The 27,875-nt window shown below is 45.5% G+C and overlaps 8 protein-coding genes across 8 annotated transcripts in view; 2 read left to right on the forward strand and 6 right to left on the reverse strand.

Moving 5' to 3' along the window:
- The window catches only part of LOC120453042, a 37,705-nt gene extending 27,306 nt beyond the window's left edge, over positions 1-10,399 (forward strand). Inside the window, exons 8-9 of the mRNA XM_039637562.1 lie at positions 3,998-4,392; positions 6,122-10,399. Of these exons, the coding sequence (XP_039493496.1) occupies positions 3,998-4,392; positions 6,122-6,312 (586 nt within the window). The 3' untranslated portion in view covers positions 6,313-10,399. The remainder of the gene's footprint in view (positions 1-3,997; positions 4,393-6,121) is intronic.
- Positions 10,400-14,536: 4,137 nt separating this feature from the next.
- On the reverse strand, positions 14,537-15,389 carry LOC120452636. Its single transcript, XM_039636948.1, has 2 exons — positions 15,375-15,389; positions 14,537-15,316 (listed from the first exon to the last, which is right to left on the reverse strand). The coding sequence occupies exons 1-2, from the start codon at positions 15,387-15,389 to the stop codon at positions 14,537-14,539; spliced, it is 795 nt and encodes a 264-aa protein (XP_039492882.1).
- Positions 15,390-18,027: 2,638 nt separating this feature from the next.
- Positions 18,028-19,226, reverse strand: LOC120452417. Its single transcript, XM_039636636.2, has 2 exons — positions 18,815-19,226; positions 18,028-18,754 (listed from the first exon to the last, which is right to left on the reverse strand). The coding sequence occupies exons 1-2, from the start codon at positions 18,905-18,907 to the stop codon at positions 18,122-18,124; spliced, it is 726 nt and encodes a 241-aa protein (XP_039492570.1). The 5' UTR covers positions 18,908-19,226; the 3' UTR covers positions 18,028-18,121.
- Positions 19,227-19,671: 445 nt separating this feature from the next.
- LOC120454015 lies at positions 19,672-20,705 on the reverse strand. Its single transcript, XM_039639005.1, has 2 exons — positions 20,661-20,705; positions 19,672-20,604 (listed from the first exon to the last, which is right to left on the reverse strand). The coding sequence occupies exons 1-2, from the start codon at positions 20,703-20,705 to the stop codon at positions 19,672-19,674; spliced, it is 978 nt and encodes a 325-aa protein (XP_039494939.1).
- A 304-nt stretch (positions 20,706-21,009) lies between these two features.
- On the reverse strand, positions 21,010-21,776 carry LOC120452711. Its single transcript, XM_039637075.1, has 2 exons — positions 21,762-21,776; positions 21,010-21,699 (listed from the first exon to the last, which is right to left on the reverse strand). The coding sequence occupies exons 1-2, from the start codon at positions 21,774-21,776 to the stop codon at positions 21,010-21,012; spliced, it is 705 nt and encodes a 234-aa protein (XP_039493009.1).
- An 866-nt stretch (positions 21,777-22,642) lies between these two features.
- On the reverse strand, positions 22,643-23,749 carry LOC120452007 (DNA topoisomerase 3-alpha). The gene has a single exon (XM_039636044.2). The coding sequence runs from the start codon at positions 23,619-23,621 to the stop codon at positions 22,713-22,715; it is 909 nt and encodes a 302-aa protein (XP_039491978.1). The 5' UTR covers positions 23,622-23,749; the 3' UTR covers positions 22,643-22,712.
- A 1,173-nt stretch (positions 23,750-24,922) lies between these two features.
- On the reverse strand, positions 24,923-25,747 carry LOC120452562. The gene has a single exon (XM_039636842.1). The coding sequence runs from the start codon at positions 25,745-25,747 to the stop codon at positions 24,923-24,925; it is 825 nt and encodes a 274-aa protein (XP_039492776.1).
- Positions 25,748-27,042: 1,295 nt separating this feature from the next.
- On the forward strand, positions 27,043-27,786 carry LOC120451718. Its single transcript, XM_039635621.1, has one exon. The coding sequence runs from the start codon at positions 27,043-27,045 to the stop codon at positions 27,784-27,786; it is 744 nt and encodes a 247-aa protein (XP_039491555.1).
- Positions 27,787-27,875: the final 89 nt, after the last annotated feature.

A 27,875-nucleotide genomic window follows, 5' to 3' on the forward strand; every position in this document is an offset into this window, starting at 1 on the left:
AATAATTTGATTTAAACTAAATTTATCAAATTGTTTTTCCCAATTAAGTGGTTTATATGATGAGCGATCTATCTGTCGCTCTCCTAATGAACAATTTTCCGTTTGATTTGACCTCTAATTAGTTGGCCAGCGGAGGTGGTAATATTTGTTTTGCATCAGGACACGCATGCAATTAATATAAATACTGCCAGAGGCATTTAATGAAGTTTTCGCATTTGCATTCCAATGCCAAACAACTTTTGGCCCTGTTTTTGCGCTGAAAGAAAGGAATCCCCGGATCCGGCGGAATGGAATGGGCCTGCTGCCACTTTATAGTGCATAAATTATTCAATGAACCGCATGCCAGGACGAGTCGGCGGCGACAAAAGAAGCCCTGCTGTCAGTTATAATTTCACACGCGTAACAGTTGCCGTTGTCAGTTGTGCTGGTGTTGGTACGAAGGTAGCTAACGGTGCCAGTGGAGTTTCCTGTCGGCCTACACTGCAAAACTTATTTCAAATTGGCCAAAAGGGCAGGCAAGCCGTAAATTATTAAGCATAAGAGCAATTCATTTCAACTAATGATGTGCATCAAAGTTGTGGATGTCTAGTTAATATGTATTTTAAAATATTTAATTTATCGTATGCTAATTTTTCTGTCAGTGTTCTGTTCACTGGCTAACCCAGTTTTAAACTTGTTTTTTTCCAACGCTCTTTTGTGCGCGCGCGCATTTTAGCCGTAAGTTAGACACTGTTTAGGTCGACATCGACTTGGCATCGCTGCCGATGACGAAACACTTTACACCCATGAATAGTTAATACAAATTAGCTGCCCCTGGGCAATTACTTGGCAACAAAATTTGCATGCGTTGCGCTGTGTAATTTTTGGCGTTCGAAGAGGAGGAGGTTCTAACTCCCGTGCCAGGACTTGATTTCGGCCAAAAGTTTGGCTGGTAATCTGTTTGGTTTCTTTGCCAGTTGCCGTTGTAGTTGTAGTTGTAGTTGTTTGCCTGTTGTGTTGCCAAGTTGCGGCTCACCGAAGTTCCGGTTTCCGATCTCAAGACCTCTTTTTGTGCATGGCGGCATAAGAAATTCATGGTTTTGCTCGCAGCCCTTACGCCCACTTAAGTTGCTTTGCTTGTTCCAGCTAAGTGGGTTGATGGTGGGTCGAATGCTCTTGTGTCGATTGGAAATCTTGTTGCTTCGGACCCTTCAGTGCTGTCGGTTATGCAGTGGGTGGGTTTTGGCGAGAAGGAAGCTAAAAGTTTCATACAATAACAAAATAAAGTTAATGAAAAGGAATTGTAACATCGATCGGAGTATCTAATCCCTATCCTTTAGCACGTCAAAATTTGGCTGAAGTGGTGATTTTGTGGGATTATATGTTTTACAACTGCTATCATCGTCTGCCGTCAAAAACTTTCGAATAAAAAGGAACATTTTGAAAAATGATGGCTTTTCATAATTGTAACGCTTATAGGCTGTCAGCTTGCTCTACGAACTATTCAATGTTAGTACTGATGTATGGTACCACAACCGACAAAGTTTAAACAATTTAGATTATTTTATCGAAAAGTTTCGAACTCGGCAGCACTACTTCCGATACTTTTCTGGACTGCCGTGTCTATCATAAATTGCTAATAGGTTCTGTTGCGCCGGCATCGAAGCCTTCTGTTCGTTTGGCTGCGTTTGTAAACGGCATTAGACTGCGGTTTTTGTGGCCCAGAGACACATAAATATTCCACAGCAGGGAGCAGAACGAAACTACATGACTTATCAATTAATTAGGCGCATTTCTCAAATTATCGCCTTGGGCCGGGCCAAAAAACCCAGAAGGCCCTTTGGCATGTCAGCTGCGAGTTAAGATATTCCGCAGTTTCTTGCCAAGGGTAAAGCGGAATTTAAAGTGTCATGCCAGACAGCAGTTTCATAACTTTTATACATACTCACACATACACACTATTTAAGGACGAGAAGGAGCGGAACACCGGGTCCCGCATTTCCGTCTGATTTGAATTGCTCGGCAAGTTTGTTATGTTTTGAACTTGAGCTTCCTGCCACGGCTGCTGAAGCTGTTGTCCTAGCTGTTTTGCCCTGAAAATGCCAGCTCCTCGCCCTGTTTGCACTACCGGTGGCAGCGTTTCCTGCGAAAAGTGCGCTGCATAAGGAATTTTATTAAGACAACTGCAGCAGGGGAAGTAGATGTGCAAGTAGCTTCGCAGTAACAACAGCTCCGTTGATGATGCCCTGGATGCAGCTACCAGCTGTCATCATCTCTGGAGCTAGTATTGAAGCTGGTCCTGTTCCTGGAGCTGTAGCTGTCGAAGCCTTATGGAAGGATGTTGTGCATTTGTTCTGGGTTTTGGTCCGCATTTTTGTTTGCTCTGCTGGCTTAACTGGATTACTACCGAAGCTGTTGGCTGTCGGTTTCTACCACACTGCTACTCGATATTGGTTGAGTTCTCCATGAACACTTCTCCAGACCAATTGTTTGACCTTTGTGCGTGCTACGTCTTGGCAAGCATACCCAAAATGGAATTAAATTGAAAAAATATGTATACATTTTGGCAAAGAAACCAATATTTTGTATTCACGTGCAGAATGTTTTGTTCTGACCATTTCATTAGACCCAAAGTGCTGGCAACTTTAATAGATGCAAATGAAATCAAATTTCGCTGTACAGCCATAATGAAAATTACTTTTCGGATTTGAGTTCCAATTGTGGAGAATTTCAAGCGTATACAGATGTCGTCTTGTGCCGTCACAATTTGCATGACACTTTTGCCCATTTTCCTTACCAGCTGCCAAGTGCTTCAGTTGCACAGAGGAAGTCTGGATGTTCTGGAACATATATACATACGAGTATATATACGTACACATCGGAAAAGATTGAAAGAGGAGCAAACACTCCATGGAAAGGCAACTTTTTGCTGACACCTTGCTTTATCAGGGCGAGTGCCTGTGGCATTCGTATCCTTGCTCTCATACTTAGACTGCGAGTTTTGCAGCCAGTGCACTTTAAGCCGAATATTATTTAAATATAATTGTGCTAAAATTCTATGGCATTTACTTTGCAATTTGCATAAGCAGGAAAGTCGGCAGCAAGGACAAGAGATATGCAAATGGTATAATTGTTTAAATGTGACGAAAGTGAACGCTTTTCACTCCAATTTAAAGGCGATTTTGTCATACGAAATTCGATATTTCCTACATATGTAAATGGTGGCCATAAACTAGCACAGCTGACAATTGGTTAGACAGCATTAAACTTTATGTCCTCGACATTATTTTCTCAAGAATCTGCGTGTGTGTGTGTGTTCGAGTATAAGTCTGTATCCTGGCAATACCAAAGGTAATTTCGCTGTCATTTTGAATTTGTAATAAAGCAACATGTCGCCGTGCACGAACAAACGAGCAAACCCAGAGTAATTACAGGGGAAGGGATCTGGGAGCCCAAAAGCCACACAACCGCTTATCCGCAGATCCGGCTTCATTTGTATGCCGTTCATGCTTCTTATCAAATATGAAGCAAAGTCGTAAAAGCTAATTAGACTCACAATGTGCGATACGGCTGAATAATGCAAACTAATCTGGCCGAAATGCAGGCGAACCATTAGAAAGCCTTACCAACCAATCAGCAGAAAGGCAAAAATACTCGTACTCAGATGCCCAATAATCTCTGACATGGTATTTTCTTTCTCGGAAACCGAATGAGCCTCTTTTGCAATCCACGGGGCCATTCAGACTTGTGAAGTTTGTTGTACGGCTATCAATTACTCAGGGGTCTTGGCGAAAATGAAGACAGCTATATGGGTTATATGGGTTGTATCCATGAGGCATTGTATGGGAATCAGATGTGCGTGCCCGGCATGTGAAAGCTTCACTCACTTGGTCGGGCTCTTATTTTGCTTTTCACGTTTGCACACATCAATCATAAAATGCAAATATTTACGATTTTATTTGTGTGCAAATTGCCAGGCACAGGCACATTAAACCCACACTTTCACTTTATGTTGCAGGAACAGCAACCGCAAGTATCGACGTCACATAAACGAGAACGCCCTGGGCATCATCCGCAGCACCCTGAACAGCGGTGGCTTCGGTCCCCAGGCTCCCAACATGAACAAGGAGCTGGGCATCCCCTCCAACGCTGGACCCATGAACCAGCTGGCAGCCGGCTACCAGCGACCGCTCTCGCATCCTGGCGGTGGAAGCGGAGTGGCGGCGGCAGCGGCGGCCGTTACCGCCGCCCAGCAGGAGAAGGGCATGTTCAGCATCAGCCAGCTGAACATCGAGCTCACCGAGGAGCATGTGGGCAGCAACAGTCGCATGGAGATCACCTGCCTGTCCACGATCCCGGCGACTGTGGGCCAGGGTGAGCAGTACGCAGACTACAAGACTTACTCGGTGAAAGGTGAGTGAGACAGATGTTAGAAGCTAAACTAGTTACACTTCTAAGCTTAATAAAAAAGAATATTAACAGTAATAGGATTTCGTAAATAGTAACGTTTATTTTACTCAACACGGACCTTAATTTACATTATAATTTATATCTATATGTTTTCTGAGCTATACCTTTTTTTCAAACAGAGAGAGAGAGAGAGTTAAACATAAAATAAATTATGTTATTACATGTTTACAAACAAGAGATAGCTCTTGCCTTTATTAAACTTCATTTTTTCCCATGCACACGGTGCGTATGCGTGATTTGAATAAAGCGGCAGCCAGAATACATTGTGTTCCCTGTTTTCCAGCGCATATATATTTACTTTATTTATTTTATATTCTGTAATGCTACACCAGGCAAATATTTGTTTCGAAACACACTCGCCTGAAATTACGACCAGTGAGCTCATCAAAAGTGTCCTCGGCGCAACGAAATTATGAAATGATGGAATCACTGATGAATTTTCACAAAATAAATTTGTATGATAATATGCTGGGGCATTGTTATTTGCCCAACTGTCTGAGAGCAAAATCCAACGAGGAATTTTAAACAAAAGCCAATGCTTTGCCTTTGTCTCAACTGGCAGATTAGGTATTTCGTTCTTGAATTTCCTCGTTTGCCTAACTGGTATCGCACCTAAAAGGGGGGGCATCATACGAGTATGTTTTGCCGCTTTGTCTACGTTTAATTTCCATTTACTCCGCCTCTTTGGTAACTGAACAGCCGGCCAAACAAAGGTTAATTTATATATTTTTGCCAGCTTTGTTTGCCTACGAGCCGGTTGTTAACACTAACGTCCCAGCCAAGTCATTGTGCCTTAAGTTGTAAATTGTCCCGAATTGTACCAAATAATTTACACATTACCAGGCCCATGACTCACGATGGTCGTTGGTCGTTGCTCGTTCTCCCTTCTGTGAACCTTGTGAACCCCCCCCCAAAAACCATCGCTCTTGGCCGGCGGCAGCTTCGTAGTCTCGTCTTTCGACCTCTTTGCCGGCCGAGTGGCTGCCAACTGTCACTTGTACCAAGGGGCGTATGCGTGTTATTTATGTTGCGTGAAGTGCGTCATTTGTTTGGGCCACTGCCACTTTGTAGCCAAGAATGCTTCACTCTGTAATTGTTTCTTATGCCGCCCTAAGGGGCTGCCATCAGTTCGCTTATGCGAAAAGTTTTTAGCGCTCAAGACTTCTTCAGTTTTGTTTTTTTTTTGTTGTTTGGCCCGATCAACATGGCGACCTTTTCTGCGGTTTCGTGCCTCTATTTCGGCGGTAAACCATTTCGGCCAGATAAGTTGCGGGACTTATCACTGCTCTGAATTATTCATTTTTGTGGGCACAAACTTTGGTTTCCAAATTGATTTTTCGCTTCATCTGTGACCTCTCATATTGTCAGGGTTATTTATTTGCGGGACACTTTATTTTGCTTAATTGTTTTGTAAATATGATAAGGAAAATATATAAATAAGAGCTAATTGTGTGGCAAAAATAATTTTTTTAATCCTTTTTGAACCTTACCTTACCTTAACCTTGATTAAAATAATTGTACTTTGGTACCTGAAAATACTTGGTAATTGAAAGATAATTGGACTCCGTTTCGTTTTTCCAGCTTTCTAGACTTGGAAGGTTGCGTCCTTTTTTAATTATTCCGTGCATTGTTTATCACTTTCTGTAATTATCCTTTTCTCTACCTCTTGCAGTTGAGGTGGAGCGACAAGTGGCCTCCTCCACGTCGACGGCACCGCCGAGCATCGGAATGGCGGCGCTGGGCAATGGAAACGGACATGGCAACGAGACCTCCGCCGGACGGAGGGCACATGCCACGGTAGTGACGCACTTGTGGTCACTGGCGCAGCTCCTGCTGCTCGTCCTGCTGCCCCTCAGCTACTAGATGGCACCAAATGCGGGATGCAGGCGAACGGGACACGCTGGAGGAGAGGAGAAGACCACCGACATACTCGCACAGAAGGTATTGTTAATGCAAAACCAAGGGCAACCACATCATCACACCATCCCCCATCCCATCAAGGACAAATGTAGCAGAAAAAGCAGCAGCAACAGCAGCAGCAGCAGCAGCAGCAGCATCGGAAAAAAGACAAGTTGGAATTTTTGTAAATTGTACACCGCATTTTTAATCTATTTCCCCAGCATGAGCTCGATCGAGCAGCTAAATTAGTGCAGCTCAAAGAGGGCAAAAGGAAAAAACCTACAATGGACTAAGAGAACATTTTTAGCATTTGTGCTCGCCTTGGTCGGCCAATTTAAATAGTTTACTTGTAAATAGCTGCAGATGACCGAGGAAAGCGGGCATGGATTTCCCCCCTTTTTTTTGTGTGGCCGCAATGCCAAAGAGAAATGTTTGTAATTAAGTTGCAGTCGGACGGGAAATTGGTTAGAATGCTTTTCAGTCCGGCCAGCGGCCACTTTTTTGTAGTCCGAGGAGAATTTTGTATAGCTAATTGAACATAAGTTTCGGGATAGGAGGCGACTGCAACTCAGAACAAAGAAACCAAAAGTTTGTGCGCTCTGTCAAGGTCAGTGCGTCAAGGGCGTGGTGCTCCGCCCACTGATTTCGGCCTTGTCAGATGTTTGGGAGATGGCACAGTCCCACCCCGCCCCCAAAAAACAACCAAGAAACTCAAAATCCAGAGAAATTCAAATCCAAAGTAGCCAGAATTGATTAGGGCTATCGTTTTTAGGCGTTTCAAAGCAGTCGCTACGAAGCTTGTACCTAAAATGCATGATCTTAGTGCTGTAGTGCAATCCAAAACGAATTACAAAAAAACAAAAACACTCAAAGGAAACATATTTTTTACGGTATTGTAGCGCTTGGGCTAGTCAAACGGATAGGGATTTAGGGATGTGGCAAACTGAGGGTAGGCTAAGATTAGGGCAATTGAGTTTAGGAGCCAGCAGTACCGTAACCCGAATCCCCCGTACCAACGTACCCCCGGAAATAAAACGTTTAAATGTAAAATAATTAGACAGTTAAACCAAGAAGCTTACAGAAACAATCAGTGTTGAAAACATTTTTCGAGAAAACAACCAAAACCAAATAAGAAAAAGGCGGAGCGAAAAATAGCACGCAGAACCCAAAGGAAAAGAAGCCAAAAGAGGCGCAATCTGCGGCGCGTGGTGACCCCGAAAATTGGTAGGGGTCGTAATGGGTGACCCCACTTCGAAACGACTCCGCTTTACATTACGAGGCTTATTTATTTATTTTCATTTTGGAGCCTTCATTTTGGGTTCGTTGTGTGTAAATGGTTATCGTTGCAATGGTTCGTTTAGTGTGTAGTTAGGAAAATATTTGCCGTTGCGATTAATTGTTTTCATTAAGATTTTCATTTTCCATTATTTTTTTTCCGGTTGAGGAGCGGCTTAGTCGCAGTGCTTAACAACAAGTACGGATGCATTTTCTTGTGTATTTAGGAGGATTATTTTCGAGCGCGCTTTAAGTGTCTATGGCTAAAGAACCATTTTAACACGTAGCATAACAATGTAACTATGTAAAGCAAGATGGTAGCAACCACGGACAACCCGTCAAAGTAAATATATGTAAAGCAATTAGTGGACTAGTCTATACTCTCTAAAAACAAAAACAAAAACATAAACAGAAAAAAAACCGAAATATATTTAAATGATTGTCTGTACTGTGTGTGTAATTAGGCTTCTATTTTTGACTTCTACTCGACGGCGAAATGCAAAACCAAACATAAATTAAGTATAACAACTAAACCTGCTATGTTCTCTAACAGTTTGAGCAAGCGAAATCCGTTAAAGCAAATCAATAACAATTAACAAAGAACAATGAACAATTACAACTGCAAATTAACAAAACAAAAATCTTGCCACAGTTGAAATATTTTCCAAGGGTTGTCCTCATTGTGAGTACACGTACATGTATGTAGTTTCGTGGCCAGTGAAAGCGGATGAGTACACCAACTGGATAATGCTTGAACGAACTACGAGAATTTTTTATAAATGAAATATACTTAATTATGATAACGGTGACATCACGTATAAATAATTGAAAACAAAGTTCATATTATGTATGAAAATATGGCTAAAATGTCTTATGCAGGTATTGACGTCTTCCTATGCTACGCTGTCTATTATTAACAGAAAAAACAGAAAATTGATTACATTTATAAATTATACATTACGAATAGGTATGCATGCAAATTTACTGATTGCATACACTTAGAACTAAATTAAAGGAGTAAAACCGAATAAGTAAAAAATGATACACTTATACACAAACAAATGTAAATGCTTTAATACGAATCGATAATTTATTCCTGTTTTCATTCAAATCCGTAGACTATATCGTTTGAGTAATGATATGATTATGGTATGCTAATTTCAGCCATCAATTCCAGATGATTTAATTTATGTAAACTTATACGGGAGCTATTTCCCAGTTAGTTATGGGTTCGTAAATCACTCGTACTAGTAAATGTTTCCCACCAATCTATGAACAAGTGCAAACACCCTATCAACGCATTCACTCTCTAAACTCTCTACTCTATCTACACTCGCCAACACATCCGTAGTTTTCCCGAAAAGCTTTCCCAAATGTCATACACTCTCCTCTCTATTTGTCTGTATAAATATGCAAACTGCGTGTTGTCTTCAATTCAGTCGTCTGTTGTCTCAGCAAATATCCGCATGAATATGCATAATATGCATAATTGGCCAAGGACTTGGAGTTACTTTATCATCCCAGTCACGTCGCTAATTATGCAGCCTCTATCGAGCATATCTATGTATGTGTACCAATGTAAAAACTCTATATAGGTGTCCAGTGCAAGCGAAACGCAAGAGGATGTTATTTATATAGATCAAATAAGAGTACATTAAGTGTCGCAGCAATTCGCAAAACATATCATAAATGTTGTAACATTTTCGGTTCCCAATACACAGAGAACCCAGCCTCTCGAGTCGGAAGCCAATTAACATTTTTCATGCCTAGCATATGGTATTTGCGCCGATTAATTATTATTATTGTTTGCTGAGGCTTCTCCAAGTCATATACTCGTAAGTGGATGTTGACTTGGAAGCAATGGGGTCTCGTGTAGACGAGCAAATGACATTATAATGTAATGGGAACGCATGTTATACAAGTATGTATTTAAATGTTGTATTTTGATAAGTCGAAAGTATTACGATGATGTCAGATGGCCGGATAAAATGCCTTTTGTCCGGAAATCAGATGCACGTCTACCTTTATCATTTCTCTCACATCAAAATCTTCCAGTCACACATATCATTGCGTATTGAACAAAAAACATGAAATTATACAAAATATATATTGAAATTATGTATACAAGACGACATAAGGAAATCACATAAAGAGCGTGTATAAAAGATATATTTATAGAGAAAAGGTATGTTTATTAATTTAAAACACTTACACCACAAAAAGCTTTAACTTTTTGTTCCCATTGTTTATCGAACATTAATATAATCGCATGCACAAATCACGTGGAAAATATTTGATATTGAATTCAGCCTAATTTGAATTTCCCTCATTTGTATTGTATAAAATGTTTTAAGGTCTAAGAAATTGTCTAGATAAATAGCATTATTGAGGCTACTAATAATAACTGAATATTGAAGAAACCCAGACAAATTGAACTCGATAAACGTAAAGTAAATATTTATTTATAGATACAGACATACCAAGCGAGCGATACAATTGCAAAAAATTGCAAAAACCTATGCAAGACAAACGCAGAAAAAAAAGTGTGTGGAATATGTGTATTATTGTTATACTAAGCCACGAATATTTATATGTACACTGAGCAGCAAAGAGAATTAGGTGTAAAGTTTAAAGTGTAAATTAACAAACGAAGAACAACAATTACGATTACAACTCAACCCAAATTATGGCGCCTACTGCTTGGCCAATCTACTACACTGAAAGGGATATACAGCATATTAAATATACATACAGAAATACGAATATTTGTGGTAAAGAGAACGAACTAAAAAATAAATGTTGAAAACAAAAGGCCAAAAGCGTTTCATTCAAGGACCAGTTAAGAAGCACACGCCTCTAAAAGCAGGCCGAGCAAACAAAGAACCCAAAGCTCGAGAAAAAAAAATGGCAAATGTAGAAAAACACAACGAAGTGGCAGCCATACAAAAAAGGGGGATTTGTGCCATAAAATGGTGTTTTTTTTTTCTTGGCTTAGGGGGTCGAGAGACAGGATTTTGCGGCCGAGGAGCCCACAAGTGCGTTAAACAAACTTGCGAAACTTTTCGTTTGACGAATATCCTTTTAATCCTTTTAAATGTGCAGGGAAATTGAGGGAGCACAAACAAAGGACACATAAGGTCAGAAGTCTCAACGAAATTGCAAAAGGGGACGGGCCGCAATAATCAACGCAAGGATAAAATAAGGAGTAAATGGTGAGGCAAGGATATCACGGCCCTAAAACTCATCCAAACGAACAACAAAGCCCAAGACACAATGGCCGAGTATTTTCCTTCTTCTTTTTCCACTGCCATCTTCCTTCGTCCCAGGACACCGCAAAGGTGCAACGAGTCCGGTTGGCTCATTACGGAATCAAAGCCCTGTACACATCGGTGGGGGTTACGTGGGTGTGTGTGCCTGGTGACAGATGCGAGCTATCGATTCCGAATTTGTGTGACAGACATCAGGACAGCTGGATGTAGGATGTCTCGGGGCGAGAGGACGAAACGACAACATTGCATGGAAATGAGCAATTAACGCCTGGGCCATCGTTAGGCCGGACCAATCTGGCTATCGACGCATCAACAGATTTTCTCTTCGACCATCAAAAGGGTTCTCCGACTCTGCCTTGATTAAGGTATAAATATTAAATTAGCAAGTGGGCCACGCTGGCTGCTCCTTGTCCTTATCCTTATGCATATCCCCTAACCTATCTTTACTTTGCTGCTGCTTTTGCTTTTGCTTTTGCCGCTAATGAGGCATGTCCATGGCAAGCGAAGGAGTCAGACAGGATGTGGTTTGTTAAGAGGCTCGTTCGCTGCTTAATTATACATGGCAGCGCCCAAAAGTCGACTAATTAATATGCAGCAGTCGAGCAGCGGAGAGTGGCTCGGTTAATGAGCCAAAACTCGCAGCATGTGTGCCAACTTTCTACATCCAGCGAAGCGCTGTGTGCACAAACAGCACGGTGAAATGATGGCGATGGCGATGGCGATGCCGATGTCGACCAAATAACTCAATTTTCATGGAGTAGCCGTGCTCTGGAGCTCGCGGGAAACACCAATAAACACTTTTTGCAACAAATCCCGAACTATTGCGCAGCAAACCGCAGCAGCAGCAAAAGCAGCAGCAAGTGCAGCAGCGACAGGCGCAGTACAACTTTTTGACAGCGACAACATGGCGTACAACTGCCAACTGCAAGTGCACTTGGGTGTACCTCCTCCACCGACTCGGCTTTTAGCCGGGATTTTGGCTCTGGTCCCTAGCTCCCTAGCTCATTGCCACCTGCATGGGTGGTTGCCAAATTAACAAAGGCAAACAACTTTGTTGCACTCGCTTTGGGCAAAAACAATGGAGTCGGCTAAACTGAACTGAACTGTCTCGAGCACATTTCAATTTGCGCTCGCCGAACAAAGTTGCGCCGCCTTGCCTGCATGCGGACAAATGTCAAAATATTTAGTTGTACAACCAAACTTTCCCTCCAAAAATTGAAAAGAAATATTGGTTAGCCCGTGGGACCGAAAGCAAATGCCCCGATTCTGCCAGAATTTACCAAAAAGTTTCGCGCTGCGAATTATATCGAAATAACGGAGTGCATATATATATTTAGCAGTTGCATTATTTGCCTGTGAATTCGTCAAGTATTTCTGTGTTTGGCTGGCCAACCGCAGCTGTCAGCTGGTGAGATTGAAATGGTCGAGGTATTTGCAAATGCTTTCCCCCGTGACCTATAACAATATGGGTTTATTCTCGTATTGGTTGGACTATAAATCTACGAGGCGTATACGTAACATTCTAACTTTTGTGCAACCTTGAACTTTGCGGATCACGTCAGTTATCCATTTCAGAATTAAGAAAATTAAATTGGCCTGATTCTTGTTAATTGAAATTAAAATGGTTCGCTTTGAAAACTTTTCACTTATAAAAATTAAGCCTAAAAGTTTACTATGTTTTTAGCTGCTCAACCAACTGACACCGGGGCGTATACGCGTTTTTTCTCTAATTTCAAAGCGTTTAACTTCTAACTTGTAAAATTGTCATTAGATAAGTTTGTCAATCCACTCAAAAGAAAAAATTAAAAAAATTCAAGATCAGACGGTATAAATGTCCATCGTTAAGTCGACGCAAATGTATTAAATACATACTTGCATTTTTTTAAATTCCCCTTTTTATGCATCCTTTGAAGGGTGTCTTTGCTTCGTTCAGCTGAAGCCCTTCAGCTTCGTGGAAATGTGGCTGATATCTCTGGGCGTCAAAAAGGAGCTTTGCACACGGGCGACACTTGAGAGTGCCGTGAATGTCGTTTTAATAATTTATTTTGTGCGCACAGCGGGCTGCTCATTAACACAGAAACACCAGCACAGCAAACACACACTTGCAGATATGTTTGGCCCACACGCACAGGACACGCACTTGGCATTCACGTCGTCGATTCGGTCGGCTGACTGCTGCATATCACCTTAATTACAGGCAGCAGTCTGGGCGCAGTCAGACGGCAAATAGCAGGCAAGCCAACAGCGTTTATGGTGCCCTAAATTACCAGGACCCCGGATCCCTTCTGCCCCCTCCAACCATGCCGCATAGCTGGCATATTGTCGCTGTCGTTACGCTTTAGCGATTTGCCACTGTACCGCACAAGAGAAACGGATTCAGTTTGCACTCGACTGCTGATAAGCGTGCGATTCCTGCAGCACCAAAAGCCAGACATTTGTACACACACACACATCCTGATGGCCATGAATACATGCACCGTTGAGTTGCGTTTATATCGGGCTTATGTTACGTCTAAGTGAAATTTAAGGACTCCACTCAACAACGTACCAAATCCACAGCATAGTTCAGTTTCGGGCCATGTGTGCTGGCATCTCGCATGATGAGTTTGCCTTCCACGGAAGCAGGAAGCCATCAAGGCGCACACATACTAACACATACTAGCACGGCAGTATCTGCTCACACCCCGCAACAAGGGCACACAATCACACTCAATGAGTGTTGCCAGCTGGCAGGACACAGATCAGGAATACAGGCAGCTTTCACCTGCAACAGGACGTTGCCACTTATTCAAACCGCAACGGGCACAGCGGCTGTTCTGGCACACAATAAGCACCAGTGACGGGAAGTGCTGCGAAAGTGGTACCTGAATATGGGCTTTGAAAACCCGAAGTCTACTTAGATACAATTAGCATGAAATTAAGCTTGGAAACATGGGTGCTACCAGCTAATGTATATCGTATATAACAGATTTCTGTTCATAAATGCTTAACATAGCATTAAGCATAGCCATACAAGTTTGTTAAATTTCCTAGTACCTGGTACTCAGCTAGTTTTCCCATCACTGAGGGACACCGATTCCGAGCAGGCTCACAAAGAGTGGACGGATGCTGGAGCCGGGTCTAGACCGGGCCATTTTGCAACCACTTCATTTCGAATCTAATAACTCCAATTACAAATGGCGGATGGGATAAAACCATTGTGCATATGCCGGAGATTCCACGGATGTGTGGGTGCGGTTTCGTTCCACTTGCCGGGAGGCAATATGAGTGGGTGGCATGTGGGTGGCTCAACTTGTTGCTGGACTTTATGACATGCCAGCCGCTTTATCCAGGCTATTATTTCAGGGATTTTATGTGAAAGGACAACGCACGGATGCGCAGGCAGGATTTGCCGGGCAAAAAGAGAAACTCGCACAACGGAAAGGTTCCGTTCCGCAGCATGGAAACGGCCGAATCCTGCAATTAGGCTGCAAATGAGTTTTCCAGTTCACATCGGGAATTTGTCAGCAAAACAAATTTTATTCCTCTACATGGATACTTAAAAACTAGTTAACTTGCACGTGATGGGAGTAGCTAGGTGTTTTCTTTTCGATGCGATTTTCTGGATTAGGAAGCGTTACCGTTGGAACTGCACTTGAGGCCATTTACTTGACGCGGAAACGACGCAGATTGGGTGGCAGGTAATCCTGGCCAGCCACCACAGTGGCGGGCAGGTACTCCGAGCTGGGAGCAGCTGCAGCAACTGGAGCAGCAGCGGCAGGAATGGCAGCAGGCTGGGCTGCGGACGAGGCAAAGTTCAGGACGGGAGCACGACCCTCGTTGGAGATGCGAGACACGCCGGGCAGCTGGTTGTACTGGTTCTGAATGGCCAGCTGGGCATTGGCCGCATCCTCGGGAGTGCGGTACTTGACGAAGTGCACCTCTGGCTTGTTGGTGGAGCTGCTCTTGAGGGCGTTCAGTTGCTTGGCCAGGTTGGACACATCGGACTGCTTGGTCAGTACGTAGATGGCGGTCTCCTGCTGGGCGGACTGCTTGGCCAACTGGAGGGCAGCGCGTTCGAAGCCCTGGTTTTCGGGTGCGCGAATGAAGACGACGCGGAGGTTCTTCTTCAGGGAGTTGGCGATCTGCTGGTTGCTGGCACCCTCATCGTACTGCTCCTCGGGGGCGGCGTAGCTGTAGAACTCCTTCTGGAACTCCTCCACCAAGGGCGCAATCTGGGGTGCAACAGGTGCCTGGAGGGAAGCATCAATGGGCTGGGAGAGCACTGCCTCGCCACTCAGCACGGGCAGCGCCTGCGAGGGAAGCTCTCCAATCACCTGACCACCTCCGGGCAGGAAGGACAGACCCTCATCGGCATGGGCCACGGGCTGGTAGTTGTAGCCCAGTTTATCGGCACTGCAGCTCACGGCAAACAGACAGAGGACCTGCATGATTTTCAATATTATTTTCTGTTTTCGATTCCCAAATCCCCTTGACACTTACGATAAAAGCGCGCATGGTGACTGGAAGCTGTGTACAATTGGAGCTGACTGGGGGAACTAATGCTGGGAGTTCGGCCCAATCTGGCTTTTATAGTTGAAGACGCGGCACTGCATTCACCCCTCCCACGAATTAGACCCAGTTTTTGGCCAACGGTAGAGATTTTGATAGAGAAATCCCCTGTTAACGAACGACCTTGCCGTCGCAGCGTTGTTGATTTGATTTCGATGCTATTCGATCGTCATTAAAATGCCCCACCGTTTAAATATGCAAGCGTATTCCCCGACATAGGCCTATCACCAGTCCCCGATCGTTTGTCTTGGCTTTGATTTAAATGCACTCTGCAAAGGTTATAAATATGCATGGCCCATCAGGGACTGCGATTGCAAATGCGGCCGATGCCAACGACACTGCCACATTATCTAATTGATTTGTGTTGGCTGCGACAGGCCATAAAAAACACAATCTGGATGCTGCAGAGACGTACCAAACAGCCAAACGGCAGCCACTGTGTTGAAATGCTCGGAAAATAAACAGCTACTGGCTTTAGTGATAATATCTGGCGACTGGCGGTCACTGCTCACTGCTCACTGGATGCCAGTTGGCAGTTGGTGCTGCGGGTTGGCCAGCTTAAGCCGGTAATTATAATTCTCATAATTTTCATAATTTTCCACGAGCTAGCGTTTTCCACTGCGCGCCGCATGGCTCGAAAACGTCAATCTTTTTCGACGGTTCAGTTAATGAAGTTCTTTAACTAATTTAAACTTTTTCGGCATCGTTTGATGGCCAAGGCAAAATAAGAATCTAAATTGGGGAATAGCAGCTGTGTGGGTCGAGGGGTCACCAAAGATACAAGAAAGAAATTCATAATTACAATCTTCGTTTGACAGTTCAGCTGGTTTACAGATAATAAACCAACTATAAAGGGATGTTTTCTTACCTGGATTTAATGAAATTTAAATAATATTATTAATAGTTTAAGCAGTAATATACCATATAGTTGTGATTTCAGTTTCCAATGCTCACAGTTTGGGATTCCTATTCTCTAGGATTAGCCAAGATGACTCCACCCAGCATTTGGCCACTCATGCTGGCTATTAGCCGGGCCCGCTGCACAGCGAAACTCTTACCAAAGTTGGTAGGCCAAAAAAAAAAACAAAAAGCAAAAGCAGCGCCAAAAATGCGCCTAATTTGGAGATGGCAAGCCAAACAAGGCAAGAGCCCCAAAAACGATGAAAAGATTGGAAAACACGCAAACTTGGCAGCTGCTGCTGCTTCTGCTGCTGGATGGAATCCGAGACTTGGACCTTGGACACACCTGTCCCGAAATTGCAGCAAGTCATGAGCTGCCTCCGGCCAGGATTCAGGATTAAAGCGCTTAGCTTCATGTTCCCCAGTGTTTGGAGATACCGCGAAATAAAAAAAAAGCCACCTGAAGGGCAGTGCTTGTGGGCTTGGAGGCGGATTGGGGAGAATTGTTGGAGCGGCAGCTTTGACGTGACTGGCAAAGTTTTTGGCAGGCACCGCTAACGAGCGAAGCTCGTCCTCCGCCGCCCAGGATCTCATGTTGCTTCTCTCAAAAATGCTTAAACTAAAACTTGCTCAACAGATTTGCGCTGCCAACTGGGAAAGGGAGCTGCAGAACAGAAGAGGGAGCCTTTTTACGGCTGCACTTCGCCGTGTCATATGGCGCTGGCACAGTGTGGCACTCGGGTGTAAGTGTGTGTTTGACCTTTGACACTAAAACAATTTGCAAAGCGAAATGATGTCAGCCCCAGTGTCCTGTCTTCCTCGCCCGCCCCCTTCCTTTCCCCGCCTCTCCCTACACTGTTGTTTGCCGAGTAGTGGCGTAATTTAGTTGAAACATTCTTAAAGTACCGCCTGTCGCAGAATCCTGCGTCCTGGAGGGGCAATGCAGGAATAGCGGTTCCATGTGGGCGGAGCGGTGGGAAAACTCCGCGCGTAGCTCATTAAAAAGTTTGCGAGCGACAACGGCGTCGGCGACATTTGCTTAAGAAAACATTTGGCGTCGGGAATTGGGAGTCGGGAGTCGGTTACCAACACCTTAATGATTATCTAAGAGATACTTTGATGATAATCCACAAAGTGTGTGGGGCAGAAACTCAGATGGAAAATGTTGCGCTCATAGGCTGAGTAATTAATTATTCATAATAGCAGGCTATAGATAAACAGCAGCCACCTTCGCCATAACAACTAAATGTTTTTTGATTGAAATTTAAATTAAATTTGTTTACAAGAATTCCGAGTTCCAAGTTGCTGAGTTATTTATGAGCAGCTCACCCTATGCATTATCAGGAATGGCTATTATTAGGTGCTTAATATTGCGCAGAATTAATTCTAAGTCAGTAGAACTGCAGAGGAAAGATTTATCTAATTTAAAACCAACAAATTAATCCAAATCTTAATAAATATTACCGGAATTGTTTGAAGTCGACTACTTTCAATTCGACTTAAATTAACAATGCTATTTATATTTTCATTATAACAGATTCTGGCTCCCACGTCCACTAAATTATTAAATATAAACTTTCCATTGACGTGGTAAATTATGGGTATCAATTTTCATGAAGTTAAAGTTGAATGATTTATACCATAGAGTTTCCACAAGTTTGTGGGTGTATTTATCTATTTAACAGTTCAGGAACAGTTCAATTGATTTTAACTAATTAACAATTAATTTAAATAACCTTTAAACAATCTTTGGGACTAGCCTATAGGTCATAGCTTAACTAACGTCGTTTTCCCGGTGGCAGATAATCCCGAAATAGCGCCTGCAACTTGGCCGTTTCCAATTCGCTCGCCGGCTCATGGGTCTCGTAGTAGTCGCTATCTTTTGGCCTGATCTTGAAAATCACTGGTGTCTCAGTTGTTTGTGGTTTTAGCTGCAGAACATCGGCTTTTTCTATGGCATGGCTAATACTATTTCCTGGCAACCGATCATAATCGCTTCTCAGGGCGCTTAGAGCTTTAGTAACATCCGCCGGAGTTCTGTATTTTACGAAATGTACTGATGGCTTCTCAGATACCTGCTGTTGTATCGCAGTCTGTTGCTTGGCCAGAGCATCTGCATCCGCCTGCCGGTGGAGCACAAAGATGTCCAGTGGATTATTCATCGCCAGTTGCTTGGCAGTCAGTGAAAAGACATTCGTCTCCGGCGTTCGAATGAACACCACCTGTTGCGGAGGCGAGAGCACCTTGGCCAATTCCCTGGCCGATTGCCATGGCGCCACCTGGTCCTCCTCCGCTGGAGCCTCATACGTAAAGTACTCCGTGTCCAGTTTTCCAGCGGCTAACACTTCGTTTTCAGCCGGCAGATAGACTTCTCCCAAACCATGGCCGATTCCAAGGAAAGTGCATAGTAACTATAAGAAATTTAGTTAATTATTGTCCACCTAAGAGCACCTTTCCACTTCCAAACTTACCAGCAAGGAGAGCATGGCTGCGATACTCGGCACTGGCATTTTTACCGCTTGAAGCGCTGTTCGGTTATAATCCAGTCCCAGCAACAAAACCATCCTTATATACGACACAAACAAATAGGAGGTCGAAAGTAAGCTGACTTCTCGGCCGCGTCGCCCCTCGTTATGATTTTATTTTATTTCGCATTTTTGCATCTGTTTTCCAATAAAAGATTTCTGCAAACGTTTGCTCTGGTTTTTGTGTGTGTGTTTGTTTGCCTGCTCCGATTATCCATGTTAATGTCGTTCAATTTTGAAATGCAAATTTTCTGGCTTTGCAAGACCCGAAACAAAAGCCAACTTTATATACTATACATATACCCAGCTAAGAGTGTGGTTGTGCGTTTTGACCTGATGCCCGGCTTGAACTTGAATTTAATTCGCATAAAATTTACAAATGAGCTCCCAATTTGAATTAGTTATAAAATATTTTCATATACTCTTGTTGGGTCCCCATTGTTGTCGCCTGTCATAGTCGAAGCCATTTGTTTGGACAACCAACGACTTACACCTCCGCAGCTCCACTTTCACTTGCCAGGTATTTTTACGACCGACGTTTTATGACTACTGATTTGTTAATTTACACGTCGTATTGATGTTTTCGCCTGCCTGTTCATTTTAAGCCTAAAGTCTAAAGTCTCGCATCGCTGATAAGCCGCTTACCGAAATTAACAACTCCAGCTGAGATCTTGGGCTGTGTAGAAGAAAAACAAATTCATTGATAGATATTATTGGTCTTTATTCGCAGCTATAACTAGTTACCCCTTGGGGCAGTCTTATGTCACTAATTTAATGTCTTAATTTGGCAGAGGGTGGCCCATTCAGAGCCGCAAGCGTTTTCCAGGGTTCGCTGATGGAAAGACCATCCTACTACCACGCCTATGCCGCTCATTGGCCCGAAAATCGAAACCCCTCGATCTGGCAGAGCGGTAGTCCACGCCGGCATCGTTAAAGCTGGCCGATAGATCCTGCTGAGCCTCGGGCACAGGGGGCAGATCGAGCTGCCCAATGGTGGAGGCTCCAGCTGAGGATCCAGCAGCATTGTAGCCCTGCGAAATGGAGGAGTAACTGGGCAAGGGTGGCAGATATCCTGACTGTGGCTGATAGGCGGACTGTTGAGGGGACGGCAGATAACCCGCTTGGCCAGCTGGATACTCCTCAGATTGCGCAACCTGCTCGTACTGTGGACGCTGCTCGGGATAATATCCCAAGGAGGATGCCTTTGCCGGCTGGGGAATCGAAGATCCGCCGCCGTATTGGGCCTGAATATATTGCTGGGCCTGAGCAGCTTCCTCCTCCGTCCTGTACTTAACAAAATGAACCTGTGGCTTATGTTTGTGTTGGGCCTTAAGGGCACTAAGTTGGCTTGCCAGCTCATTGACATCCGTCTGTTTGTTGAGCACGTAGATGGCCGTCTTATCCTCGCTGGTTTGCTTGGCCAAGGCGTTTAGAGCACCCACCACCGCCTTATTTTCCGGAGCCTTGATAAACACGACTTGGAGGTTCTTCTCGGCAAGGGATGATAACTTAGTTTCCGCTAAATCCGCCTCCTCCGCAGAATCGTAAGGAGCTTCGAAGGCGTAAAAGTGCTTGTGAAAGTCTGCGTTCTCCTGGTAGTGATTACCCGGTTGCCTGGGGTATCGTTCATCGCCCAAAACTGCTTCGTTCCCATAGCTATTCACAGCTCCTCCATAACTATTCTGCTGATACTGGTAGCCCAGTTCCGCTGAGCTGCCCGCCAACAACGTGAGAAACTAGAACAGATTTTATAATCTTATGCGAAACCTTGCAAATTTTCAGCTAAACTTACCACTATTCCCAGCATGATATAACCAATGCGAAGAGCAAAAAACATTTAGCTGACAATCGCAAGAGGGCAAAGCATTTTATAACATTTTGCCCTCAAAAGTGGTTGGATGAATGTGACCAAATCGGGAATACTGCCAACCTTATAGGGCAATTAGTCCAATGTCGCTCGCAAATATATTACAAAACTCGCGATTCCCACCATCTATTACAACACTCTATTATATTAACAATATTTTATTGGGGACACGTATCGAAATTCGAGGGATTTACAAACTAGGCAAAGTGGGTCGCAGCGAGTGCGTAGGAATCGTTGATGGGGGTCATGGGTCAGTCTGAGGTCAGTGCACTGCCTATTGGCGGAGACGGAGCACCGAAGCGGGCAGGTAGGAGCTACCAGGAGCCGAGGGAGCGGCCACCTGCTGGACAGCTGGCTGAGATGCGAAGTTCAGGACGGGAGCCACGCCTCCGTTCTGGATGGTGGAGGATCCTCCCAGCTGATCGTACTGCGACTGGATGGCCTGCTGGGCATTGAGGGCATCCTGGTTGGTGCGGTACTTGACGAAGTGCACCTCGGGCTTGTTGTTGTTGTTGTTGCGGATGGCGTTCAGCTTGTTGCTCAGATCACCGATATCAGCCTGCTTGTTCAGGACATAGATGGCGGTCTCCTGCTGACCAGCCTGCTTGGCCAGAGCCACCGCAGCGTTCTCCAGGCCAGTGTTCTCGGGTCCCTTGATGAAGATCACACGCAGGGCCTTGTTCAGGGAGCCGGAAACCTGCTCGGAGCCAGCTGGCTCAAGGAAGTCCTGCTCATCAGCGGTGTAGGTGAAGAACTCCTTTTGGAGCTCGGCCTGGGGAGCCGCATAGTTGGTGGCCACAGCGGAGGGAGCAGTTTCGAGGGCGGGAGCAGGCGCATAGGACTCGGCGGGGGCATCCTGGCTAGCGGCCACCGAAGGAGCAAAGGAGGCGATGGCAGGAGCAGAAGCTGCAGGCTGGTAGTTGTAGCCACTCCTGGCACTGACGGCAGCCACGAGGCACAGAGCCTGAAAGTAATCAGTATCAGTTAGAGATACTCCTTAGAGATCCTTGAGTACGAAGTACTTACAATAAGGACGCGCATCTTGATTTTTGGTGTGTAGGTGGATAACTCCGCTCGGTTTGCTGGATCGAAGGCAAGTATGTCCAACTCCACGACGCCCACGACTTTTATGCAAAATCACTGCAGATTGCAACTCTTTGTTTATGGCCATCATTTGGTTTTTTAATTGGCTGTCTTTGATTTTGCACCTCATACCGAGCAGTTCGCCCATTTGCTCCTGTATCAGCTAATCTGCAGTTTGGCCAATTCCCAATTCGCATTTTGTCACCGTTTGTTTCTCTGCTATTATCTTTGAACTTTGCTTCTTTCGATTTGGTTTTTCTGCTTAATCAGCAGTGGTGAGCATAATTTGTATGATTTTTCTAAACAAACTTCGGCCACTTTTCTGCTTATGCTAATCGAGCGTATAGTGGGTGCTCTTGAAAAGATCTGTCGCTGACCACTTTGGCTCTTTGTTATTGGCCATTCATCCGGCCACTCTGTTATCACTCATACATTATGTATGCCGTCTTGCCGTCTTGGTTCCGTCTTGCAGTTGCCATAAATTTGAGCGCTAATAGTTTGTCTAACCTTTTACTTCACGCAGATTAACATTTTAATTATGATAAAAAATTTTCATCGATTGTTTTTTTCCTCTGCATCCCAAAACATGTAAATTTTTTATTGATTTCCACTTGTATTCCATTTGGCGCCATCGCTTTGGAATTTTTATTGCCACTTCGGGCGTGTAATAAACGCCGAGCTTTGCAATTTCTCACTCGCCCCGAAGCGTGTGGCTCAATCGTCAAAAATTCCCGACATTTTTATGGTTAACTCAGTTCCCACACACAGCACAGAAATAGCCAGATAATTAATTTTAAAAAAGAATTGTATTTGAGCGGTTTGTTCGACAAATCAACAGATAACACAATAAAGTCAACAAATAGGGCAGCTTCAAAAGCAATGGCATGGCACTTCCTAGTGGCGGTAACGCAGACGACGCAGCACCGACGATGGCAGGTACGAGTTCTCGGGGATCTGGGCGGTGGCCTGACGCACTGGTCCAGCAGAGGCGAAGTTCAGGGCGGAGGCAACACCACCGTTGTGGGCCTGGCTGGATCCTCCCAACTGATCGTACTGCGACTGGATGGCGCGCTGGGCGTTGGCAGCATCCTCGGGAGTCCTGTACTTGACGAAGTGCACCTCGGGCTTGTTGTTGGAGTTGCTGCGGATGGCGTTCAGCTTGCTGGCCAGATCTCCAATGTCGGCCTGCTTGTTCAGGACATAGATGGCGGTCTCCTGCTGGGCAGCCTGCTTGGCGAGGGCGAGGGCAGCGTTCTCCAGACCACGGTTCTCGGGTCCCTTGATGAAGACCACACGCAGACCCTTGTTCACGGAGCTGGCAACGCGTTCCAAAGCCTGAGGCTCATCGAAATCGGCTTCGTCGGCGGTGTAGGTGAAGAACTCCTTCTGGAGCTCAGCAGCGGGGGCGGGGGCGTTGTAGGAGACGGGGGCGCTCAGTCCAGCGGAACCCAGATCGGCTCCGAAGCCGGAGGATCCCAGTCCAGATCCAAGACCGGAGGATCCAAGACCAGATCCCAGTCCAGAGGATCCCAGATCGATGGAGCCACCGCCAAAACCGCCGTCCAAGCTGCCGAAATTGCTGCCGCCTCCCAGGCTCACGGATCCACCGCCGCCTCCCAGGCTCAAGGATCCACCGCTGCCTCCCAGGCTCAGGGATCCACCGCCGCCTCCCAGGCTCAGGGATCCACCGCTTCCAGGAGCGAAGGAGAGTCCGGAGCTGGAGTGGCCCACGGGCTTGTAGTTGTAGCCGAGCTTGTCGGCGGAGGCGATGGCCACGAGGCACAGGACGACAAAGGCGCGCATCTTGCTGATTGCTTAACTGATTGCTGTTCTAGTTGGAGCTCCGGAGTCGGAAGTCAGAATGATGTCGAACTGAGCCGCCGTGCCATTTATATGGCCTGGTCGACACGGCAGGGGCGTCAATCAGAACAGGCGTATGACAGCGTGCTGGAGATCGCGATAAGGTTCGCATTGTCTGCGCGCCTAACCTGTTTTTCGGTTTTTCTTTTTCCACTTGGCGGACTTGGCGGCTTTGGGACCGAGTGCTCGATTGGGTCTAGAGCTATTGGCAGAAGCTGAGGCAAAAGCAGAAGCCGTGGCGGCGTTGGCGGCGGCGTTGATTAAAATTTGATGAACTTGCAGCTTAGGGAAAAACAAAATTTTTTATGTAAATCAGGCGACAAAGGGCTGGGCAGTAGCGGCTCCAAGCTCGAAGCTTCAAGCTCCAAATTGTCTGTCTATGCAGTAGCCGCATTCTTTTGTTCGCCCATTTTGTTATGCAAATCGAGCTGGGCATGATTGAAAGTAAGACTCTGGCCCTCCAATTTTGGGCTAATTTCCCAGCTTAATAATTTTAAATTGCCCGCCCCAATGGAGTTTAGGCATTTGACCATTGTCGTCTGTCGCCTGTCGTCTGTCATCCGATGTCTCGTGCAATTTGTCAAACCGAGTGCCATCTCAATTTCGAACCGCGAAGTGCGTGGGCATGGGCAGCCAAGTAGCCGATAAGCCATATGTTATACACCAGATTATACAGATTATTACGCACCCGATTATACAAAGCGATGGCAGAGAAAACATCTTAGGTTTCCGCTCATTTGCAATTTTCACAAACAGCTTAGCCGGACGGACTCATAATTCAACGCAAGTCGAACTTGTTTGCCAACCGCCGAATGCGAAAATTTTTTTGAGCTCGGAAATTTAATTCAAGCCGATTATATGCCTAAGAATGTTGGCCGCGAAGATCCGCAAGTTCGCTTGACAATTTACATTTTTAAACAATTTTATTCGGTCTTCAAATCTAAACAATAACACAGGAATGTCGTGTATTCGCCTCTAGCCTACTTGGTAGGGTGGTTCTTTTGTCTATCCAAAGGTTTATCATTTAAATTTAAATAAAGGTTGTGTTGTATATTTTAGGATATATTATTACATATATTCAATCCTAGGGGAACTTAAAAGTCAAAAAAAATTAATATTTTTCACTAGAACCAAGTCTTCATAGCCCTCTAAATGAATTGCAAGAAATTTTAAAATGTATATTAAAACAAATTTATTTCGTGTTAAAATCTCAACAATAACAAAGAGTGTCCAATGACAGGAACTTAGAAACGCAGGCGGCGCAGGATGTTGGCGGGCAAGTAGGAGCTTCCTGGAGTGGCAGGTGGCACATACGAGGAGATGGGGGCAGTAGCCTCAGGCTGGGAGGCGGGCAGGAACTGGTCGGGCGCTTGGCTGCTGGCAGCCTGGACAGGAGCGGGCTGGGAAGCAAAGTTCAGGGTGGAGGCCACTCCACCATCTTGAGCCTGAGAAGATCCTCCCAACTGATCGTACTGACCTTGGATGGCGCGCTGGGCGTTGGCAGCATCCTCGGGAGTCCTGTACTTGACGAAGTGCACCTCGGGCTTGTTGTTGTTGTTGTTGCGGATGGCGTTCAACTTGTTGGCCAGATCACCGATGTCGGCCTGCTTGTTCAGGACATAGATGGCGGTCTCCTGCTGGGCAGCCTGCTTGGCCAGAGCCAGAGCGGCATCCTCCAGACCGCGGTTCTCGGGTCCCTTGATGAAGACGACGCGCAGGCCCTTGTTCACGGCGTTGGCGACTTGGTCGGAGGCAGCTGGGTCGTAGAAGTCACCCTCGTCGGCGGTGTAGGTGAAGAACTCCTTCTCGAGTTGGGCCTGAGGAGCGGCGTAGTTGGGGGCAGCAGCGGATTGCGATCCTTCCAGAGCATCAGCGATGGATGATGGGCCGGCGGCGAAGGATGCACTTTGTGCTGGAGCGAAAGCGGGTGCATCGTTGCTGGCCGATCCAGATGGCTGGAAGCTCAATCCGGAGGAGGAGTGGGCCACCGGTTGGTAGTTGTAGCCAAGTTTGTCGGCTCTGGCCAGAACGGCGAGGCACAGGCAAAGAATTGCGGAGAACTGATGCATGTTGAGCGGGTGAGGTGGCTGTGGGATTTGATGATGGTGTCTAATGGTTCTTTTGCTTTTATGCAGATGAAAGCCACAGCTATGCAAAACGCTCTGCATAAAGTGGTCTAATTATGGCCTAAGCCACCTAGATTAGGCAGTTCCAGTACCAGTACCACCCCGTTAAAATATCTAAAATATGCAAGCGAAGCGGGTGGCTGCACCATGAGGTCAACTTAGAAACTCAGAAAATCAGAAACTCAGAAACTCAGAAGGAAGAGGTATGGGCCGTAGCTGGCGCCATAAAATTCATATTAAATTCAATATGCTGCCTTAATCAATAATTCGCGTATTCTTCTCCGCCGCTTTTGGCCAGTGCTGTGGGCCAACCTTGCCGTTTTGGTATCTTTCATGTAGCTTTATCGTTGAAATCAATAAAATCTGGCTATAAAAAGCCGCGGACAGAGCATCAAGAGCATCGTAAACCCCATTTGGGGCTATTTAGATGGATGCTTTGTTACTCATGCATGTACATGTGTATCACGAAAATTTAAACCCATTCCCAGTACGCCCCAGTACGGGATGAGAAGTGTCACCCGAATCGGTTTGGAGAGCAAACAAAACGTTTGACAGGCCGTTTCACATGCAAATGAGGCGCGCCTAGTCGCGTTACCGCTGCCAAAAATAAATATTTTAACGATTCGCCAAATTATTATTGCCTTATTCAGCGGCTTTGTCTTGTCGTCTTGGTCGCTGTGTTAGCTGCTTTATGCAAATTTTGAGGCGGGTGGAGGCGACCTTCCATCCGCCGGAAGTGAGGAATCGAACTCATCGCTAAATATAGCCGCCATCTTTACTCAATATATATGTATATACATGATTTCTGATCGCCTAGGCTGGTCGCCAATTAAAAACTGCACCGCTGCGCCTTGTCAGCGCCAAATCAGTTAATTCGATAATTGGTCTCTTAATAAATTACTTGGCGCCATCTGATTTGGCAATCCGAGTCGGACTATCAACCTCCTCACTGGCCAATTCTGGCTAGCTCCTAATTTGCATGCCGCTTTCCGCAGAGCCAGTAAAAACAAAGCCATGCAAATATTTGCAACCGCAGCGGCAGTGTGACGAATCATAAAATTATATTATAAATTTAACATTTTAATCTCTTATTTATGCATTTTTAAAGCAAATTCGAACTGTTCATAATTCATATCGCCTCATAATGCAGCCGAAGAACTGAATATTGCACCTATAAAAGCCAAAATATCAAATCGATAAGTCAGTAACCAATCATCTTTGCAATCCAAACAGTCAACATGCGTTCCTTCATCGTCCTCTGCCTTATTGCCTTGGCCACGGCTGACAAACTGGGCTACAACTATCAACCGGTGGCCCACTCCTCCTCCGGATTGAGCTTCCAGCCATCTGGATTGGCCAGCAGCGATGCACCCGCTTTCGCTCCAGCACCCAGTGCATCCTTCGCCGCCGGTCCATCATCCATTGCTGATGCCCTGGAAGGATCCCAATCCGCTGCTGCCCCCAACTACGCCGCTCCTCAGGCCCAACTCGAGAAGGAGTTCTTCACCTACACCGCCGACGAGGGTGACTTCTACGACCCAGCTGCCTCCGACCAAGTCGCCAACGCCGTGAACAAGGGCCTGCGCGTGGTCTTCATCAAGGGACCCGAGAACCGCGGTCTGGAGGATGCCGCTCTGGCTCTGGCCAAGCAGGCTGCCCAGCAGGAGACCGCCATCTATGTCCTGAACAAGCAGGCCGACATTGGAGATCTGGCCAACAAGCTGAACGCCATCCGCAACAACAACAACAACAAGCCCGAGGTGCACTTCGTCAAGTACCGCACTCCCGAGGATGCTGCCAACGCCCAGCGCGCCATCCAGGGTCAGTACGACCAGCTGGGAGGATCCAGCCAGTCGCAGAATGGAGGTGTCGCCTCCACCCTGAACTTCGCCTCCCAGTCCGCTCCCCGCGAGAGCACCGCTGCCAGTGCTCCAGGACCAAGCTACCTGCCCGCCAACATCTTCCGCCGCCTGCGTCTCTAAGTGATTTTTACCGAATGTTGAGTTGTTGCCTAGTTATCCTGTTGCTTTATTCGATAAATAAAATGAAAAAATTATTGTAATCTGATTTG

Source organism: Drosophila santomea, chromosome 3R (assembly GCF_016746245.2).
Source record: "Drosophila santomea strain STO CAGO 1482 chromosome 3R, Prin_Dsan_1.1, whole genome shotgun sequence".
In the NCBI taxonomy this organism is placed as follows: Eukaryota; Metazoa; Arthropoda; class Insecta; order Diptera; family Drosophilidae; genus Drosophila; species Drosophila santomea.